Source organism: Heterodontus francisci, chromosome 6, assembly GCF_036365525.1.
Source record: "Heterodontus francisci isolate sHetFra1 chromosome 6, sHetFra1.hap1, whole genome shotgun sequence".
Classification (NCBI taxonomy): domain Eukaryota; kingdom Metazoa; phylum Chordata; class Chondrichthyes; order Heterodontiformes; family Heterodontidae; genus Heterodontus; species Heterodontus francisci.
Genome location: NC_090376.1, coordinates 34,013,249 through 34,034,056, shown reverse-complemented (window position 1 = coordinate 34,034,056; position 20,808 = coordinate 34,013,249). Strand labels below are relative to the sequence as shown.

Below are 20,808 nucleotides of genomic sequence, written 5' to 3'. Positions count from 1 at the left end.
GTCCCTGAGTGTCTTCAGGGTCAAATAAACAGACAAATGACAGGTTTTTGCATAGGTTAAAAAGGAAAGATAACTATTGTTCTGAAAGTACTTCCAATTTGTGTTAAATTTTGAGGACTTGTGTTTTATTTGGGAAAACTGAAAAGGATTCCATGGATTTTCTTTTTACTGTGGTCATTGAAAGGACTGAGAGGTCTTGTTTGCAAACAACATGTACTGGAGGTCACCTGTCTTCAGATAAACACCCAAAGGGGCTTTTTGCCTTGGGGGAGATGTTTACAGAGAACTGACAGGCCAAGATTTATAGGGGTCAGGATGCTTGACCCTTGAGATATTGTTTTTGGTTTTGCTTTGGACAGTGTGTTGGAGTTTTAAAAAGAGCAGTTACCCCAGCTCAGCCTTTTCCATTTCTTTGAAAAGACTGACAGCTTTTCCATCTCTTTGAGAAACTCTTAGAAAAGAGTGTAAGAAATAGAGAAATTGTCCTGAAAGGCCAACTTGAAACCCCTGTTGCCACATTTCTCCTGAGATGTTGGAAAAACCTGCCGGATAAATCCTTGACACCGCTTGAACAAATTGCTCCAGAGAAAGATTCCAGTGACAGCCATCTGCGCGTGTTTGGGATGCCAAATCAAAAAAGGGACAACTGACATCTTTCCATACCTTCTCTGTTTTCTTCAAGAATTAGCAACTATTTGGCCAAAGTATTCTTTTTCTCTTTTTTTCTAGCAGAGCTCTAAAAACCGGAGTGTGTGTGTGTGTGTGTGTGTGTGGGGTGGGGGGGGGGGGGGGGGAGGGGGCTAAGGTAAAAGGGAACTCTCATATGTAACTCTGTGTGTTAATGCTTTGCTTTGTTACTGGTTTTGTCTTGTTTTATAATAACCTGATAATTTTGTTTTTTAAAGAAACCTGGTTGGCGTATTTTATTCTGGGATAAAGAGTAGAGTCCATGATTAACCATATCGGCAACTGGGTAAACATTTAAATATATGTTGTGACCCGCGGAGAAGTGGAACTATAAAATCAAAGCACTCTTCCCACCTTGGTCATAACACTATTTATTTTAAACAATTCCCGAAATGGTCGCAAGCTCACCCACAGACGCATTCACAGAGAGAAAAGGGTAGGATGCAGTTAAGGTCCAAATTACGGTACAAGAGTGTATTGCTTAAAAGACCTTCAGAGTTTCTTTTGGGAGGAAATTTTATAATAGTGTTGCAGGCCTGAATGCAGCTTGTCTGGGAGTTGCTGTAGTTGTTGTAGTCTTCTGTGGAAAAAACTCAGCCCAAAGTTGGTGGTATGAAAATGGTTTACTTTCACAGATGGAGAGTTGCAAAATCACCTTGCAATTTCTCTGCTGCAGTGGCTGTTCAAGTTCTTATTCAGCAGGGTTCTTCTCCTCAGTTGGATCATATCTCACCCTCTACCTGGAACTGGCTTTCTGTAGTCTTTTGTTGATCTCCCCTCTCTCTCTCCAGAGGGCTACCTTTTAAGGTAAAAAATCCATCACATTTGAGTCTCTTGTCAGGTGACAAAGGGTTCTCTCCCCTGTTGTGACCACACATATGACGACCATTGCTATCTGTTGGTGCCTGGATGGTGAGCATTTTGTTACACTGGTGCTAATTCACACCTATTCATCTTGGTTTGTGCTGTGGAGTCAGTCTGTCTAGAGAACCTTTGTTAGTTCATTCCTGTAGATAGCAGTCATCAATACGTAATGGGCTTCTTTCAATTTTAATGGGTTCTCCCCAGAGCTAATTCAGATGAGGTAAATGAGTTTGATCCTCAGCAGGTGGATGTGTTTATTGACAGTATAGGAGGGGGTCACTTGACCTCTACTCCGTTTTGTCTATGGTACAAATGTGTCCATTTTCTTGTGGTTCAGTTCAACAATTTACTTATATTTCATAATTTCTCCAGTTCATTGTTCATTTCATCACAGCTCTTTCCAAGCATGACACCTCCTTTATGCGTCTCTCAATGGCCCTGGCCTCTAGTGCAAAGGAAGCAAGATCCATTGGCCTCCTGCACATTGTCCTTGTCGGATGAGGACTGGTGATCAATCATGTCCTCTTTATGCAAGGCCTCCCACTCTCTGTTGTGCTATATTGTGCAGAGCACAGCATGATATGCGAGACCCTTGCTGCCACATACTGCAGGGCTGCACCATATTGATCGATGCACCAGAATCTCATCTTCAGCAGCCCAATGGCCTGCTCGATGGTTACTCGGGTGGACCCATGGCAGGTGTTGTATCTCTCCTGCGCCCAAATGCAAAGGTTCCTCACCGGTGTGAGTAGCCATGTCTTCAATGGGTAAGCCCTTGTCCCTGAGAATCATCACTGAAGCTGTGGCACCTGGGACTATCGAAGTATGTAGGTATTATGGCTGCTTCCTGAGAAGTGGGCACACACATGTAATGTGATTCCAATGGTCGCAGAACAGTAGTACTTTGAAAGAATGGAAGCCCTTCCTGTTGATGAAGGCTGATCCTTGGGATCTTTGATGGCCACATGTATAGTCGATGACACCTTGTACCTGGAGGAATCCAGTGATGGTTCTGAAGCCGCTGTTCCTCTCCGCCTGACTTTCAGGGTCAGTACAGTGCCCCAAATAGTCGCCAGCCCTCTTGAAAATGGCATTGGTCACCTCTTTGATGCAGTAGTGGACTGCTGCCTGGGACAGCCCACACATGTTCCCAGTGGATCCCTGGAAAGAGGCAGATGCATAGAAATTGAGTGCCACGGTGATCTTCAGGGCCATGGGCATTGGGTGTCCACTGAAGCCCATGGGACGCAGTTCGTCCTGCAGCAAAGCACATAAGTCAGTGCCAGCCTCCCCGGAGAGCTGACAATGCCACTCGGACATTTAGAGGTAGCTGAGATGAGCACGTACTCTTGCTGGTGTGGATAGGCCATACTTAGCATGGCCAGCTGCTGCCGCTCTCCTTTTGGAGCTTCAGGGGCGGGTCCAAATGGATCCTGGTCCTCCATCCCTCTAAGCCACTGCTACATGGCATGGGGGTCCACAAAGGTGGGGGCCAGAACTTTACAGCCCCCCAATGAGCAGGCTGGTGGTGGGGGGGGCCGTAAAATTGAGTGGGAAGCGGGGCCGTTCCCGATCCCCTCTCACCCCCGCTGCGATTTTATGCAGGGCGGCGGCGGCGAGAAACGGCCTGCCCACCTCGGGCCAATCAAGGCCCTTCAGTGGCCAATTAACTGCCAATCAGGGGGGGCTCCTGATTGGGGTCCCTGTGCCTCACAGAGAGCCATCCCTGATGCCCCAACCGCTCCTAATGCACAACATTTACCCCCACCACCCCCCCCCCCCACAACCGACCCCCCTTGGGACGCCAGGGCCCATCTGATTGTCCCCAGTGAGGCCCTAAAAACCTACCTGAGTTCCGGGGCCATCCTTCCTGTTGCCTCTGATGGATGGGTGTAATCCTAGCAGTGGCCACCACTTCCGGTGGTGCTGCTGGGACTAAGAGCTGCCAGCCTGTTGATTGGTCGGCAGCTCCATTAGGCAGGACTTCCTGCCTCAAGGAGGTGCAAGTCCCACCCAAGACCAATTAAGGGCCTGGGAAGCGAAAAATCCCGGCCTTGCACCCCAGGCCTGGAGGAGGCGGGCTCGCCACCGACTTTCTGGCCGGCCTCCCGCCCAATGTAAAATTCTGGCCGGGATGTATGAGACCCATGCCAGCTGATTTTTACCCCTCTGTGCACTGTCCTTGTAGACATGAACTTGCATTGGGCTACTCCCCTCTGAATATGCACTAATGTCCTTCAGTCAGCCAGCCCAGAACCAAGACTGCACCCACCTTACCCTTGCACCTGAGACTGCACCAACCCACATCGAGAACCCAGCACAGCCAGCCGACAATGGCCTTCGCTCCTCCTTCTTCCCTTATCTGCAGCTCCAGATGGCTGCCTTCCCGCAGCGTCACTGAAGCCTCACCTAGGTGCCACCACCTCTAAACAGCTGGGGATCTGAAGGCACGCGATCCCAGTGCGCCACAGACTAAATCTGAACCCTCCCACACCGCCCCACAAAACTGCCTTCAATTCAATGTAAATGCATTTTAACTAGCTGTCAAATTGCAGTCCTGCTACTGACAAAATCTGGAACAAATGTGCCATGACTTCAGCTTTCTGGGCAAGTACATCCACCCAAGTACATCCATGCCACGCCTTGACTCCTGCTCCTACTGGCCAGATAAAATCCAGCCTGAAGTGTGTTCATCAGTCACGTCTGGAGGAGCAAAGCCATTTTCTGCTCCCTGTGATTAGCATGTACAAGGTGTTCTCCATGCAAGGGTTGAGCACAGTCAATGGCTGCACACCCATCCACCTCAGGAGAAGGGAGATCTAGTGCAGGCTTTAATCTTCCTCGCCTCTTTTAAGAGAATTCACTGCCTACTTCTGGTCCATATTCATTACTTGCGCAACCGTTCACATGCTGGTTAGAAATTAGAAGTTACATTCTTGGCTCTGTTCAGTTCCAGCTTCTTTTAAGGTAGAGGAATTATTTGTTGTAGCGACAGTGTTATCTCTAGTTCTCCATTATTCCAAACACTCTTCACAATAAAAATGTTCTTCCTAACGGGCAGATTTTTGATCCTCGGAGGAGACAGGACTGGAGAAAGGAGGGCTGGAAAGTTGGCTTTGGAGAGCAGGGTGCCAGGTTATCAGCATGTTCCTGACTCTGGGCCATTTTAAAATTGGATGGTGAAGGGATGGGTTAACAGCAAGCGATGGGTAGTCAATTAAAGCTCTTAAAGGGCCTATTTTGGGCACTGGGGGATGCTGATTTGAAATTTCCAGTTGGTAGTCGGGCCCCCCATGGTGTCAGAAACACTGTCTGGGGATGGATGTGGCCTCCTGGCGGCAGACCAGGTGGTGGGGATAGTGCTCCATCCCGCTAGGGAACATCACCCCACTTCTCACACCCTCCATGGCACAGTTGCGGCCACTGGACGTCCAGTGGAGGGGTTGCGTGGCAGCTGTAGCCTTTTTAAAATTTAATTTTTTTTCCTTGTCTTCAGAGAGCACCTCTTGTTCTCTTGTTCTCCCCTGCCACATTGGCAGCTCCCATCTCTGACAATGGGGACTGCTGATGTGTCATTGTTGGAGGGCCACCTATTGGCCTTGCAGCCTCAGAATCCAGCCACCATGCTTAATTGATTGGTGAGCACACTACCTGGCCACTAATTGGCCGGCCCTACAAAGGTCATATTTGGCATCTGACGGCAATGCGACATGGGGTTGGGACCTGGAAGTTTTGGGTCCTGACCCCAAAATAACAATTCTTTTAAATTTATTTCTCACTATTTTAAATTTGTGTTCTACTTTTGATGTAATATTCTGGGTGTAATTTATTTACATATTGCAGAAAACTTGTAACGCTCAATGAGACTTCTTGATGAATAGTTTTCTTTCTAGATTGTATAGCTTGAGCTTCTCTAAACTTCCTTATAGTGCATTCCTTTTGTACCTAGGATTAGTATCATTGCTCTTTGTACTCCGTTGTGAGATTGCGACCAGAACTGAACACAAATATTCAACCTCTGGTCTGATGAGCATATTGTAAATCTTTGCATAATTTCTGTAGACTTGATTGTTCTGGCTTTGTGTCCCAGCATTCTATGAGCTTTTAAATTGCTTTGCCATATGGCCGAGCCATTGAAAGTCACGATTCTGCTGTTATTCTCTTTATATATCACAGTGTTCCTTAAGCTACAACATCAAACTGCATTTATAGAGTCCCTTAAATTTAGTCAAAAATCCAGGATGTATTATAAAGAAGGTTTGGATACCGAGCAGTAGTATCTGAGGAGGGATGGAGAAGTGGCTAATGTGTAGAAAAAGAGGTAAATTTTCAAAAGGACTGGTAAAAGTGGGAAGATATGTTACAAAGTAGCGGGTTCCAATATGTGAATATTCAATATATCCTAACCCAACCATCTTCAGCTGCTTCATCAATGACTTTCCCTCCATCATAAGGTCAGAACATGGGGATGTTCGCTAATGATTGCACTGTGTTCAGCACCATTCGCGACTCCTCAGATAGTGAAGCAGCCCGCGTCCAGATGCAGCAAGACCTGGACAACATCCAGGCTTGGGCTGATAAGTGGCAAGTTACATTCGCGCCTTACAAGTGCCACAATAACCATCTCAAACAAGAGAGAATTTAACAATCTCCCCTTGACATTCAATGGCATTACCATCACTGAAACTCCCACTATCAACATCCTGGGGGTCACCATTGACCAGGAACTGAATGGGCCAGCCACATAAATGCTGTGGCTACAAGAGCAGGTCACAGGCTAGGAATTCTGTGGTGAGTAACTCTTTTTAATTATTCGTTTGGGGGATGTGGGCATTGCTGGCTAGGCCAGCATTTATTGCCCATTCCTAATTGCCCTTGAGAAGGTTGTGGTGAACTCACCTCCTGACTCCCCAATGCTTGTCCATGATCTACAAGGCACAAGTTAGGAATGTGATGGAATACTCTCCACTTGCCTGGATGGGTGCAGGTCCAACAATACTCAAGAAGCAGGACACTATCCAGGACAAAGCCTGCTTGATTGGCACCCCATCCACCACCTTCGACATTCACTCCCTTTACCACCAACGCACAGTGGCAGAAGTGTGTACCATCTACAAGATGCACAGCAGCAGCTCACCAAGGCTCCTTCGACAGCACCTTCCAAACCCGTGACCTCTACCACCTGGAAGGACAAGGGCAGCAGCTGCATGGGAACACCACCACCTGCAAGTACCTCTCCAAGCCACACACCTTCTTTACTTGGAACTATATCACCGTTCCTTCACTATCGCTGGGTCAAAATCCTGGAACTCCCTTCCTAACAGCACTGTTGGTGTACCTACACTCTAAGGACTACAGCAGTTCTAGAAGGCAGCTCACCATCACCTTCTGAAGGGCAATTAGGGATGTGCAATAAATTCTGGTCTAGCCATCGATGTCCACATCCCAAGAAAAAAAAATCCACCAATGGTACAGTGGAAGGAATGGAGTAATCACAGTAGGAAGAATGAAAGAATGTTGGGCTCAAGAATACTCCAGAAGTAGGATGGGGCAAGGCCATGGAGGGTTTTGTAGACTATATGGGCCTTGATATCAATATGTTAGAGACAATTAAATCACTGTAGTTTGCCTAGGACAGAGTTGACAGTTGAGCAAGTGAGTGCAGGATAGAATGTGGTTGTTGGATGAGTTAGAATTTCTGTAAACCAGTAAGGGAAAAGTGAGAGATGTTGTGCCTGGAAATGACAAAATGGACCATATGGTAGAAGTGAGTTTTCTTGCTGACCACATTCTATCCTGCACTCACTTGCTCAACTGTCAACTCCGCTGATGGACCGAATGTCCTTGCTCAGAGTCAGAGGTTCAGTCTGATCAAGGAAAAGGAATGCAGTCAAGCGCTAAGATGCAAATTTTCTGGTGGGGACTGGAAAGGGGGGAAATAAAAAGATTGCTTTAGCTGGAGGAAGTCTTGGTTACACCATGCTCAATGGTAATGGCAACTACATGTATCTCATTGCAGTAGACTTTCCCACGAAGCCAACTTCAGGTGGCTGGTCAGCAGATTGCAGTAGCTGGCTGACTGATGGTTCTGACAGGATGTCCAGTCCATTTTAACGGCCAGACCTCATTAGCATCAGGACAGCAGTATATGGGTGAACATTGAGCACACTAGGACAGCCCATTGGATTGAGAATGCTGGAATATCAAGCGGCCTAGCTGGTCTCTGGATGTCCATGAGGCACCTCCGATCTCTGGGACTATTTGCTCTTTTTAGGCAATGGTGACAATGGAGCAATAATTTCTTTCATATTAAACTGGAAAAGCACAGCTGGTCTGCCCCAGGAATAGCCTCTGCTTCTTGCTTTAAGCTGTTTAAATAGCCTGGGGAGCAGTTCCAGTTTATTCCTGCCAAGGCTTAGCATCTGCAGGAGGACCTGGAAAAGAGGCAGAAACAGGCCTCTTAGGTGGGCCTGGGTCTATGCAGAGAACTGCAGTGAGAAGTGGAGAACAAGCATTCTGACTTTGGAACAAATGAACTCCCTTTGCATCCCTTATTTGTCTCTGTTCTTGCACCTCCAAAAAAAATTAAAGACAGGAATGCACATAGGAACTCTGACATCCAGATTTTTTAAATCTTCCTACCAAAAATCCAGGCAAATTGTACTACAAAATAGAATTCAGTATGAAGTAAATCACAAATCCAGCTCTCAAAAATGCATTAGTCTGGAACTTTTTTGGAACTACTGCCTCTTCGCTACTGTAATTTTCCTGGAGGTTTACGGAAAATCTAATTTACAGGATTCTGCTACACCTCTGGCACAGTGGAAGCAGTTCTTAGGAAACACTTGGTATTTAAACCTCACTAGGCCAGTTTCTATTAATAAAACAATTAATGGTTTAGACATGTATGCGATCTATGGTAGCACTTTATGTGGAAATGCTATTACAGCTAAGAAAGTTCGGAGAACTATTTCTCAGTCTCAGTGTAATCGTGGTGCTTTATTAATTTAGCTGTTGCAGCAACCAAAACATACTTTAAAGACTTCCCTTACCTGGTACTGGTGATTTCTTCTCAGATTGTTCGCTGCACGCCTCTTCAAAAAAAGATAAATACAAATTGAGTAAATAAATAAAGACGTATGGTTTGAAAAAGCAATTGAACCTTTTTGTCCTTCAGATATTAACATCTGGTAAAATATGCAGAAAGAAAATAAATTTCTTACCCCGAGGGACCCAAGACTTTCAGGTTTTCTTCGCTTTTGCTTGCAGAAAAGTTTGAGGCATAAATGTCTTCTAATCCATGTTATTAAGTACCAGACAGACTTTGGACTTGGAATAATGTTAAAAGGAGTTGGAAGAGTTCCACCTTCTTCAAAATAACTCATCCAAAGCTTTGTCCTTGCAAATTTCCACTCAATATCTGCATGGTCCTGCATAAATCAATCAAATGAGAATGGTGACATTTGTAAATGGTCTGTTGGAATATGCATGAATCACAGCCTCCCACACAAGTTTGTGTTTCACCGTTTCAATATAAATGGGTGTCAGAACCTCCACCAAAAAGCCTGCTAATTTCTTTTTTGCAATAGTTTATCATTTCCATATTTTTCTGTCACTTGTGTTGAATTTAATTTGCAAACATGTCTTAAACCTATATGGTAATTCTATTTTGATATCTCCATAATAGCAAATTCAAATTGGTTTAGCTTAACACTGAATAAAACAGAAAATGCTGCAAATATAGGGAGCATAGTCAATATATGAAAAAAGACAGGTGAATATTTTGGTTACTATCAGAAATAATCAATTGGGTCACATTTGAGATATTCATTTCTCTTTTAAATGTCAATTTGCCTATATGCATTTTCTATTTTTATTTCACATTTCCATGACTTAATCTTTACTCCTTAGTTTATGCTTAGTTCTGTGTTTGAAATAAATATGGTCATATTTGAAATGATTCTCCCTTTTTAACAGCAGACAATATTCAGTAAAAACTCACTGCAATAAGTTGGTAAGAATTGTTCATCATAGCTATCAGCATGTTGAGTAAAACCACAAGAGAGATGACATTGTACGTTCCAAACATGGTGGCACCTACAAACTCCGTGAATTCATGACGAGCATTCACATTTGTCACATAGAGGTTAATGAGACCAAATATTGACCAGAACAGTGATTGTAGAGTTTCAAATAACCTGAAAACAACAATAACCAGAACTTAAGAACACAGGAATAAGAGCAGGTCATTTAGCCACTCAAGCCTGTTCTGCTATTCATTGAGGAGATGGCTGATCTGTGACCTATCTTCACATACCCGCCTTTGTCCCATATCTCTTAATGCCTTTGGTTAACAGAAATCTCTCGATCTCAGATTTAAAATTAACAATTTATCCAGCATCAACTGCTGTTAGCTGAAAGAGTTCAAAACTTTCATGACCCTTTGGGCTGAATTTTATTAGTGCGCCGCACATCGCGGCGGTGCACTTTGAACTCAGCGGCCTTCCGACATGGAAGTGCCGCCGCAGAGTCCCCACAATTTTTTGCGTGGGGGCTCAGTTAAATGGAGGGGTGGAGCGGCCACCCCCAATGACGTAAAGGGGGCGGCCGCTCCGTCCCCGGCAATGGCATCTGGTGCCACTGTGCAGGTGCGGCGCCATTTTTAAAGGGCTTCAAGCCCTTCAATTGAATTTACATTTTTAAAAAGAAATTGATTTCATATTGATTTTAAAAAATAGAAAAAGCTGGAATCCCCTCTACCACGCCCCCCCCCCCCCCTCAAATGACCAGACACTTTGGGCTGAATTTTAATTGTGTGCCACGTTCTGCGACGGCGCGCTTTCAACTCAGCGGCCTATCGATATGGAATTTCCGCCGAGGAGTCCCCACGATATTACGTGCGGGGGCTGTTTTAATTAGCGGGGACGGAGCAGTCACCCCCGATGACGCAGAGGGGGTGGGCGGTCCATCCCTGGCAATGGCATCATGTGCCCTTTGCGCAGGCGCTGTCGCCATTTTTTAAAAGGCTTCGAGCCCTATCATTAAATTGAAAATTTAAAGGAGAATGGATTTTTAAAAATTTAAGTAATTGATCTTGCCTATCTCACACCCCTCCCCCAACAAATTGATTTAATTTCTTGCCCTCTCCCTCCCCAAAGTACTTACCTTGTGCACCTGACCATCCCCCCCCCAGAGTTCACAAATTTTTAACTTCACCCCTTCCCACCATCCCCTACACCAATCAGATAAGTTTGACCCCACTCCCCCCACTCCTGCACTAAAAACTTTCCTACTCTCCCCTCCCCACCAATGTTCTGCCTCGGATCCCTGGACGGGGATTTGAAGGCGCAGGAGTGCTGGCCACTGGCACCAATATCGCTCCGGGACAGACGGTGGGAGCAAGCAGGTAATCAATTCATTTATTTACATGAATTAACATATTTAAATTGGCTCCCGTCACCGAGCAGCGGGAGGGCCGCCATGAGGCCTCGCCGCCGCCAGCAATATGGGGCCGGGCCTTCCCAGTGTCGACATCTGTGGCAGGCCTCTCCCGGAGGCATTTTCCGGCTCCCCGCCATGACCCTGAAGTCAGGGCGGGGGGGTCTGTAAAATTCAACCCAATGGCTTTGATCTTCCCAATTCTTAATTGGGGGAAATTTCTGCTCATTGGACAAGCACTGCTTAATGTTGATTACAAGATTCTGTCCAAAGTCATAGCCAGTCGAGTCAAGTCTGCTCTGGAGCTGGTGATTCACCCTGATCAGACCTGTACTGTACCCGGCAGGAAGATCTCTGATAGCCTCGCGCTACTCAGGGATACGATCGCCTACGTACGGGACAGGAGGGTGGACACCTGCCTCATCAGCCTGGACCAGGAGAAGGCTTTTGACAGGATATCGCACACCTACATGATGGACGTGCTTTCCAAAATGGGGTTTGGGGAGGGAATCTGCAATTGGATCCAACTGCTCTACACAAACATCAGTAGCGCAGTCTCAATCAATGGGTGGGAATCTGAAAGTTTCCCGATCAAATCTGGAGTCAGACAGGGCTGTCCTCTTTCCCCGGTCTTGTTTGTTTGCTGTATTGAACCCTTTGCTGAGTCTATTAGGAAGGATGCGAGCATAAGAGGGGTGACAATCCCAGGCAGCGGAGGCACTCAGGTCAAAACCTCCCTGTACATGGATGACGTCGCCGTCTTCTGCTCGGATCTGCTGTCCGTGCGCAGACTGATGAGCATCTGCGACCAGTTCGAACTGGCCTCGGGAGCCAAAGTTAACCACGGCAAGAGCGAGGCCATGTTCTTTGGGAACTGGGCTGACCGATCCTTTGTCCCCTTCACCGTCAGGTCAGATTACCTGAAGGTGCTGGGGATATGGTTCGGAAGTGCCGGGGCGTGCACCAAAACATGGGAGGAGCGAGTAGCCAAGGTACGACAAAAGTTGGGCATGTGGGGGCAGCGATCTCTCTCCATTGTGGGTAAGAACCTGGTCATCAGGTGCGAGGCGCTCACGTTGTTGCTCTACGTGGCGCAGGTCTGGCCCATACCCCACTCCTGCGCCGTGGCAGTCACCCGAGCCATTTTCCGCTTCGTCTGGGGATCTAAAATGGACCGGGTCCGGAGGGACACGATGTTCAAATCTCTGGACATGGGCGGGAAAAATGTACCCAACGTGGCCCTCATCCTGATGACCACCTTCGTGTGCGGCTGCATCAAGCTATGTGTAGATCCCCAGTACGCAAACTCCAAGTGTCACTACGTGCTGAGGTTCTATCTGTCCCCGGTGTTGCGAAGGATGGGCCTGGTCACATTGCCGCGGAACGCTCCGTGCAGTTGGGACGTGCCGTACCACCTATCCTTCGTGGAGCAGTTTCTGCGGAAAAACACCTTTGACCACCGGTCCATCAGGCAGTGGTCTGCACGGAATGTCCTCAAGGCCCTACGGGAAAAGGAAACGGTGGATCCTGTCGGATGGTTCCCCGAGCAGACCGTCAAAGTCATTTGGCGGAATGCCTCATCACCAGAACTTTCAAACAAGCACCAAGACGTAGCTTGGCTGGTGGTGAGAAGGGCCCTCCCCGTCAGATCCTTCATGCACACCCGAAGTCTCGCCCCCTCCGCACAGTGCCCCCGCGTTGGCTGTGGTGGGGAAGAGACGGTCGCCCACCTCCTCCTGGAATGTGCCTTTGCAAAGCAGGTGTGGAAAGAGATGCAGTGGGTTTTGTCAAGGTTCATCCCAAGCAGCTCTGTAACACAGGAGTCTGTGCTCTACGGGCTGTTCCCAGGGACGCACACCGAGACAAACATCAACTGCTGCTGGAGGACTATCAATTCGGTGAAAGACGCCCTTTGGTCTGCCCGAAACTTGCTGGTCTTCCAGCGCAAAGAGTTGTCCACCACCGAATGTTGCAGACTGGCACATTCCAAGGTCCAGGACTACGTGCTGAGGGACGCACTAAAGCTTGGGGCAGCCGCAGCAAAGGCTCAATGGGGAAAGACCACAGTGTAAGGTTCCCCCACCAAGCTAGACTGAGGGGCTGGATCCATGGGAAACCCCTCGAACTGTATCGTTAATATTCTGAATTGCTGTAAATGTAAAACTGTAATTGACATGACAATTGAGAAACGGAAGGGTTGGGAAGAAACTCATGACAGTATTGAAGGAAACTGATCTCCCTTGCAATGTTTGTATTTTTTGGTGCTGTTTGGAAACTGTTTGGCAATGTAATTTTTACAGATTTTTATGAATAAAGTATATTTTGGAAATAAAAAAAAAAATTGGACAAGCACTCTGATAATTTATAGACCGTGCAGGGATCAGGAGAGGTACTGGTGAGGTCGAGCTTGCTGTCGTTAGAATACGTGCAGAAACTGACTCTGATTTCTGACATCAGTTAATGTGGCTGAGGGCCAGTAGTAGATGAGAAATTGGAGGGGGCCGAGGGTAGATCCTGGGGGATACCAGAAGTAAAGGTGTAGGAACGGGAAGGAAAGCTATTTGAAGTTATTCTCTGCAAAATTAAAGAATTGACCATCTGGTAAGCGTACATTTTATTTTTCAAAAAATAAAGAATCCTGAACACTAAAATAAACAAAACAGCATGTAATTTTAATTTATCAAAGCTTCTATAAGGTGGGTGATCAAACAGATTGTTCAGTTTCTCCTACAGTTTGAAACAAAATAAAGCCAGCTATTTTTGCTTATACATTAAATTGTGAAGATTTAATTTTTGTTCCAGACATTTTGGAATTATACAGCACAGGCCATTCAGCCCATTGTGCTGGTACCAGCTCTTTGAAAGAGCTATCAACTTATTCAAACTCCCATGTTCATATCCCATAACCCTGCAAATCTTTCAGTTTCAAGTATATATCCAATTCCCTTTTGAAAGTTACTATTGAATCTGTTTACACCACACGTTCAGGCAATGAATTCTAATGGACGGCAGTGGCGCAGTGGTTAGCACTGCAGCCTCACAGCTCCAGGGACCTGGGTTCAATTCTGGGTACTGCCTGTGTGGAGTTTGCAAGTTCTCCCTGTGTCTGTGTGGGTTTCCTCCGGGTACTCCGGTTTCCTTCCACAGCCAAAAGACTTGCAGGTTGATAGGTAAATTGGCCATTATAAATTGCCCCTAGTATAGGTAGGTGGTAGGGGAATATAGAGGGACAGTGAGGATGTGGTAGGAATATGGGATTAGTGTAGGATTAGTATAAATGGGTGGTTAATGGTCGGCACAGACTTGGTGGGCCGAAGGGCCTGTTTCAGTGCTGTATCTCTAAATCTAAATTACAACAATTCGCTGTGTAAAAAAAAAATTCCTCATCTTCCCTCTGGTTCTTTTGTCATAGCAGGGGACTTCTACACAAATCCCCTGCTCCAGGTTGTTTTTAATTATCAAGTCTAAAGCAGAAAACATGAAAAACAAGGGATGAATCCCTCATCCCTTTTCTCCTGAAGGCAGCGATTCATGTTAGAATACGAATTCACAGACAGCAGTGCAACTTCGCCCCATTAGCCATGTTGCTTGCAATGTTGCAAGTTGGACAAATCCAAAATTCAAGTCTGAGACAAAGTCAAAAGCAAAAGAATAAATTAAATGTATTCAACAAGGCCCAGAAAAGAGATCCACACATTACAAAATTCCATCATATTGATAAATTTGAAGCATTAAAAATAACAAATCAGTCTAATAGTGGTCTTCCATCCACCCATTTTGTAGGCTTACTCTGCTGCCTGTGCATTTCCAAGACTATCTGCAGAAAAGTGCAGGGCCGGAATATTTGATATAATTTTTGTGGGCTTTATGAAGCCCTCAAGTATCGTCACTGAGAGCGTCCAGCAAACCTAGCGCAGACTGGCTGTAAAATAACAGATGATTCTGGTGCCAGTTAGGCACAAGGCATATTTATGGGATTTTTTCCCCCCCACACTGCCCCCCCCCCCCCCCCCCCACCACACAACTCTTACCACTACAGCTCTAGTTCAATTTCTAGTACATGCTCCCTCATCTGCCAACAAAGAACGTCAGAAATTTGGGCACGAACTCAGAAAGTTACCCCCATGAGCTTAATGGGTACCTAAAACTACACATAGAAATTTGAAAGAAAACAAAAGTGCTTACGTTGAAAAGGCATTGTTCTGTTTTTCACACCTTATTCCTTTGCAGTTATTTGGTTCATCTGATGCGTTGGTCTCATAGTAAAAGTATAACTGATTCAGACCATTTGCAAAAGCTAGTAGCACCAGACAATATATGAATAAGAACTTTAGAATATCCAATAGCATACGTCCAAGAGATATTTGCAGAGGTCCCAGATGAGAGTTAGCAGTGAATAGTGAGATTAGGCGAAGGGAACTGAAGATGTTTGCAATAGCAAATAATGCCTCAGCAACTAAGGTGGGGTGCCACATTTCCCAGTCCTCACGTTGGCGTGAACCACTGTACTTTAAACAAAATAATATTGTCAGTACAAAACATGTATCAACTTTGATTTTTCTTCATAAATGAGCTTGATAAAGGTCAATGGCAATTTGTTTGTCCCAAAAATAAAATATTCCATTGTATAAATCAGAAAATGATCATAATAATCCCTATTTAAAGAAACAATGTTGGTTTTGTTTTACTGACCTATGCAGTCTAAATATAACATCTACAGTTATTAGCATACATCAGATATCAATTTCAAAATACAGGAACATAATGATTTGCAGTTTAATTATTGTCATTGACACAGTTATCAAACCGAAAATGACAGACCCAATGACTGCCTTCTCTTACTGTTTTACTGATTTATTGGAGCAGATGTTAAGCATTGTTTCTGGATGTTTACAGGTACTATATATTCTATAGATTGTATTTTTAGAAGTTTTTAAATTCAAAAAGATATCTTATTTCTTTGAAAGCATAATGATTACTGCTGTGAAAATCATTGTGTTTTTAATTGATCTGGAAATGATGTGCGGGGTAATCTTTTCTTCAAATTCCTGCTTAATTACAGGAGACTGTTAAATTAAAGATGGAAAATAGAACTCAAAATAAAACATCTGATAGATGAGGAGTGTTTGACTTTTCAGAAGTATAATTCTTTATTTTAATAGACAGCTTTGAGCAGGACTACTTAATCTGGTTACTTTTAATACTTTACAATTTGTAGACTACATCATCAAAGACTGTTAAACTTTATAGATTTTTCAAAGAAAGTAGTGTGTTAAAAAAAATCCTCATAAAATACAAATAGTTATTAGAATTGAAAACCTTGCTTTGAAAATTTTGTTTGCCCACAAAACATTAATTTGTAATTGTAAACACTTGATATACAAGATGTGGTTCTTTTTAATTATGTAGGAAAACAAATTGTGTTAAAATTTCATTTACTATGAAATGTGATTTATTTCTTTAGTATAACTAAACAATCTCAGTTTATTATACACTACAGGTTAGATTTTCTAAATACTTGGATGTGCTGAGGTATATCAGAGAATCATGGACCTACACTAGGTACCTAGACCCAGGCAAGAACTCAGAAAGTTTATCCTCAAATTTTGAAACTTTAGTTGTGGTACAAGGTTAGAAACAAAGATGATGGAATTATAGTTCTCCTTTATTGTGCCTGAATCCCAACAGAAATATTTTATAGCCAGTTGAGCCTGACGAGTTATTGCTGCTAGCGGAAGGTCTTCTAAAAAAAAGCCTGCAAAGTTTACATTCTAGTTCTTCGCTCTTTATTTTTTAGGCTTCCATTTCTGCCTTCTCCTCATCCTGTTTCTATCACTAGGTTCTCTCCGTTCCCTCTCACGTGTTTCTCTTTTATCCACTCTTGCCATTCTTTTAATCTTCTATTTTTATTCTCCTCTTGACTTGTTTGTTTTCATTTGTTTCTCTTTCAACTTCCAGCTGTTTTTTTTCTCCTTTCACTTCAGTTTCTAGCATCTTATCTTGTTTCTGTATTCCTTGTTGCTCTCCATCTCCTCCTTCACTCCTGTTTTTATTCATTCTTTATTTAATATTTTTCTTGTTCACTCCTGTTTCTTTCCTCTTACTTTATTTCACTTTCCTTTCTCTTCATATAATTTCTTTCTTGTCACCTATTACCTAATGCTCTTTGAGTGAACCAAAATAATATCAAGGAGTTTTGTTGTTTTGAGTTTTTCAAATAATTTTTGCAGTTGTAAACCTTGCTAGAATCAGTATTTTCATTCAATTACAGCCACGTAATGTAAGAAGTTATTTGTTTATTGAGGTTTTTGTACAATTGCAAATTTCAGTTCTTGAGAAGAATTGGAAGAGTAGTAAAGGAATTACCTTAACAAAAGCAACAATTTTAAGAGAAATTGTTGCTAGGTATAAAGAATTCATTACAAAATCCATGAGGTTCCACCAGTCATGTATGTAATCCTGAAGTCCACCATCCCACATTTGCTTTACTTCACCCCAAATGAAACCTGTTGCCAGAGAAAAGAAAGACATCTGAAATTGTACTCATCAATATTCTTAAAAAATAAAGATATAAATATTAATATGCTTATAGTTATTCCAGGAATGTAAGAAATTCAGAATTGGGAAAATACCCACCAAATTGTCCCTTTTTGATTGACTCAAATTCCTATCCCTGCTTCTTTATTGCACAAAATAAGAGCTCAGGGTATTGGGGGTAATGTGTTGGCATGGATTGAGGACTGGCTAATACACAGAAGGCAGAGAGTTGGGATCATTGGGACTTTTCAGGTTGGAAAGCCATAACTAGTGGGGTGCCACAAGGATCAGTCCTAGGGCCTCAACTATTTACGATCTATATTAATGACTAGGAGGAAGGGACAGAGTGCAGTGTATCCAAATTTGCTGATGATACAAAAATAGGTGGGAAGGCATGTTGTGATGACGACACAAAGAATCTGTAAAGGGATATAGTTAGGTTAAGTGAATGGGCAAAAACTTGGCCGATGGTGCACAATGTGGGAAAGTGTGAGGTAATCCACTTTGGCAGGAAGAATAAAAAGACAGATTATTATTTAGATGGAGAAAGACTACAAAATACTGCAGTACAGAGGGATCTGGGTGTTCTTGTGCATGAAACACAAAAGGTTAGCATGCAGGTGCAGCAAGTAATTAGGAAGGCAAATGGAATTTTGGCCTTTATTGCTAGGGGGTTAGAGTTTAGAAATCGGGAAGTCTTGTTACAACTGTACAGGATGTTGGTGAGGCCACACCTGGAGTACTGCGTACAGTTTTGGTTCCTGTATTTAAAGAAGGATATACTAGCGTTGGAGGCAGTTCAGAAAAGGTTCACTAGGCTGATTCCTGGGATGAAGGGGTTGTCTTATCAAGAACAGCTAAACAGGTTAGGCCTTTATTCGTTGGAGTTTAGAAGAATGAGAGGTGACCTTATAGAAACATATAAGATTTTAAGGGGGCTTGACAGGGTAGATGTTGAGAAAATGTTTCCACCAGTGGGGGAGTCTCAAACTAGAGGACATAGTTACAGAATAAGGGGCACACATTTAAAACTGAGATGCGAAGGAATTTCTTCTCTCAGAGGGTGGTGAATCTCTGGATTTCTCTGCCTCAGAAAGTTGTGGAGGCTAGGTGAAATAATGTATTTAAGGAGGAGGTAGATAGATGTTTGAAATCTTGGGGAGTCGAGGGTTAGGCGGAACAGGCCTGAAAGAGGAGTTGAGGTCTGGGTCAGATTAGCCATGATCTTATTGAATGGCGGGGCAGGCTTGAGGGGCTGAATGGCCTCCTCCTGTTCCTATTTCTTATGTTCCTTTATCTTTCGGTCAGCTTAAAATTTCTCAAATTATAAAAGACAACAAATCCTATTCACAGTAGTTTGTTTAAGAAGTTTTTTTTTCTGTCAGAGCAAACTGATGAGTAGATACAGTAAATCTAAAATTGTGGACCGGTTAAAGAAATCAAACACACATGAACATGTTGTGATAGGAAATAACAGATGTTCTGTTATAAATTTTAAGAACAGTGGGTAGATGTTAGTCTTCAATGTTTGCTAGCAATCTGACAGAGCAAATTTCCTGCCCATTATAAAACCGGTCTGGTTTTCATTCCATTGATAGCAATGAAATGAAAATCAGGTGGGTTCTATAAAAGGGTGGTTGGTCCAATGCAACAGATTACTACCCAGGTGGCAAAGAGAAAAATCTACCCCAATTTCTTTTTCAGCATACTGTGCTAAGATTTCAAGTTATGTTATTTGGAAAATTTTCAGTTAAACACATTTTATTTGCAAGAATATAATAAAATATTTTAAAAATACATTTTTAACTGGCTCCTTTAAGATATGTTGTTCGGTGTTTTCTAAACATTGTTATAATCATACCAATAAAGCACATTTGCTTTATGAATAGGCTCCAGTATTAGAATGGAAGTATTCTTACATAACTGTGAGAGGTTCCCAGCCATCTAATCTGCATACCGGAGAAAGTGTACACTGTATCTTTAAACATAAACTTCAACATTTCTGTAGTTTTATTTATTATGAAAGAGAACTTTTAACTGATTTTGGTCAGAAAGAAAAAGACTTACATCTATATAGAGCCTTTGACAATCTCAGGACATTCCAAAGTGCTTTACTGCCAATGGAATATTTTTTATTAACGTGTAGTCACTGTTGTAATGTAGGAAATGCAGCAGCTAATTTGGGCACCACAAACTCCCACAATCAGCAATGTGGTAATGACCAGATAATTTGTTTTTAATGATGCTGGTTGCAGATAAATATTGGCCAGGACACCAGGGAGAACTCCCTTCCTCTCATCAAGTAATGCCATGGAATCTTTTACATTCACCTGAAAGAGTATCGGTTTACCATCTCATCTGAAAGACAGCACCTCTGACAGTGCAGCACTCCCAGCTGTACTGCACTGTATGTCAGCAAGGTTTTTGTGCCCAAGTCTCTGCAGTGGGACTTGAACCCACTACCTTCTGACTTAGAGGCCCACTGAGCCAGAGCTGAAACTAGAATACAAATTAAAATTCATGGATAGATGCATCAACATGACTTCAGTTCACACATCAGTGTAAGTTTGGTGTCCTACATTGCAATTAAAGCAATGTATTTAACCAAATGCTCAATCATGTGTGAGACAGGCGATTAAGTCGGGTCGATGACTAGTGTCCTTGATCCAACTATAGGTCCTGTGATAATACCGGCGTATCTATATAATGGTCTTGACGCAATAGGGTAATCTTTCCAAGTGCACATTTGCAGTCAGCATGCATTGAAGTCAATGGATGGAAAGCATGATTTTCTTGATATGTGTTGGCAAAAGAAATGAGCCTAAAATATTTCGCTATGAAAAATACAACTGTCAAGAGAAAAGGAACAAGTATAAAAAGAGCTTTAGGTAACTACAGACCTCCTGATAGTAGTGATGTCAGGGGAAGGGGAATGTGAGCCCATTGAAGGCAGATGCAGGCAAGACTATAAAGGACAATATGGAAATGGCAGATTTGTTAAATGAGTACCTTGTATCCATTTTCACAGTGAAGGAAGAGGACAAAATACCAGCAGTACAAGGGAACCTAAAAATAAGTCAAGGGGAGGAACTTAGTGGATTTAATATAAGTAAACGGTAATGTAGAAAATAATGGGACTTAAGATAGACAAATCTCCGGGACCTGATGGTATCTACCCCAGAGTACTAAAAGAAATTGGTGAGGAAATTGCAAATGTGTTGATCATAATTTTCCAAAGCTCTCTAGATTCAAGAATTGTGCCTTTGGATTGGAAAATTGCAT

General features: G+C 43.4%; 1 protein-coding gene across 3 annotated transcripts in view; it reads right to left on the bottom strand.

Annotated features, from left to right (window-relative positions):
* Positions 1-20,808, bottom strand: part of LOC137371236 (short transient receptor potential channel 4-like) — a 127,488-nt gene that overhangs the window by 7,293 nt on the left and 99,387 nt on the right. For all 3 annotated transcript variants that reach the window (XM_068033450.1, XM_068033448.1, XM_068033449.1), the window contains exons 5-9: positions 17,356-17,495; positions 15,175-15,497; positions 9,554-9,749; positions 8,775-8,981; positions 8,604-8,645 (exon numbers count right to left, since the gene is read on the bottom strand). In XM_068033450.1, coding sequence (XP_067889551.1) covers positions 8,604-8,645; positions 8,775-8,981; positions 9,554-9,749; positions 15,175-15,497; positions 17,356-17,495 — 908 coding nt within the window. The remainder of the gene's footprint in view (positions 1-8,603; positions 8,646-8,774; positions 8,982-9,553; positions 9,750-15,174; positions 15,498-17,355; positions 17,496-20,808) is intronic.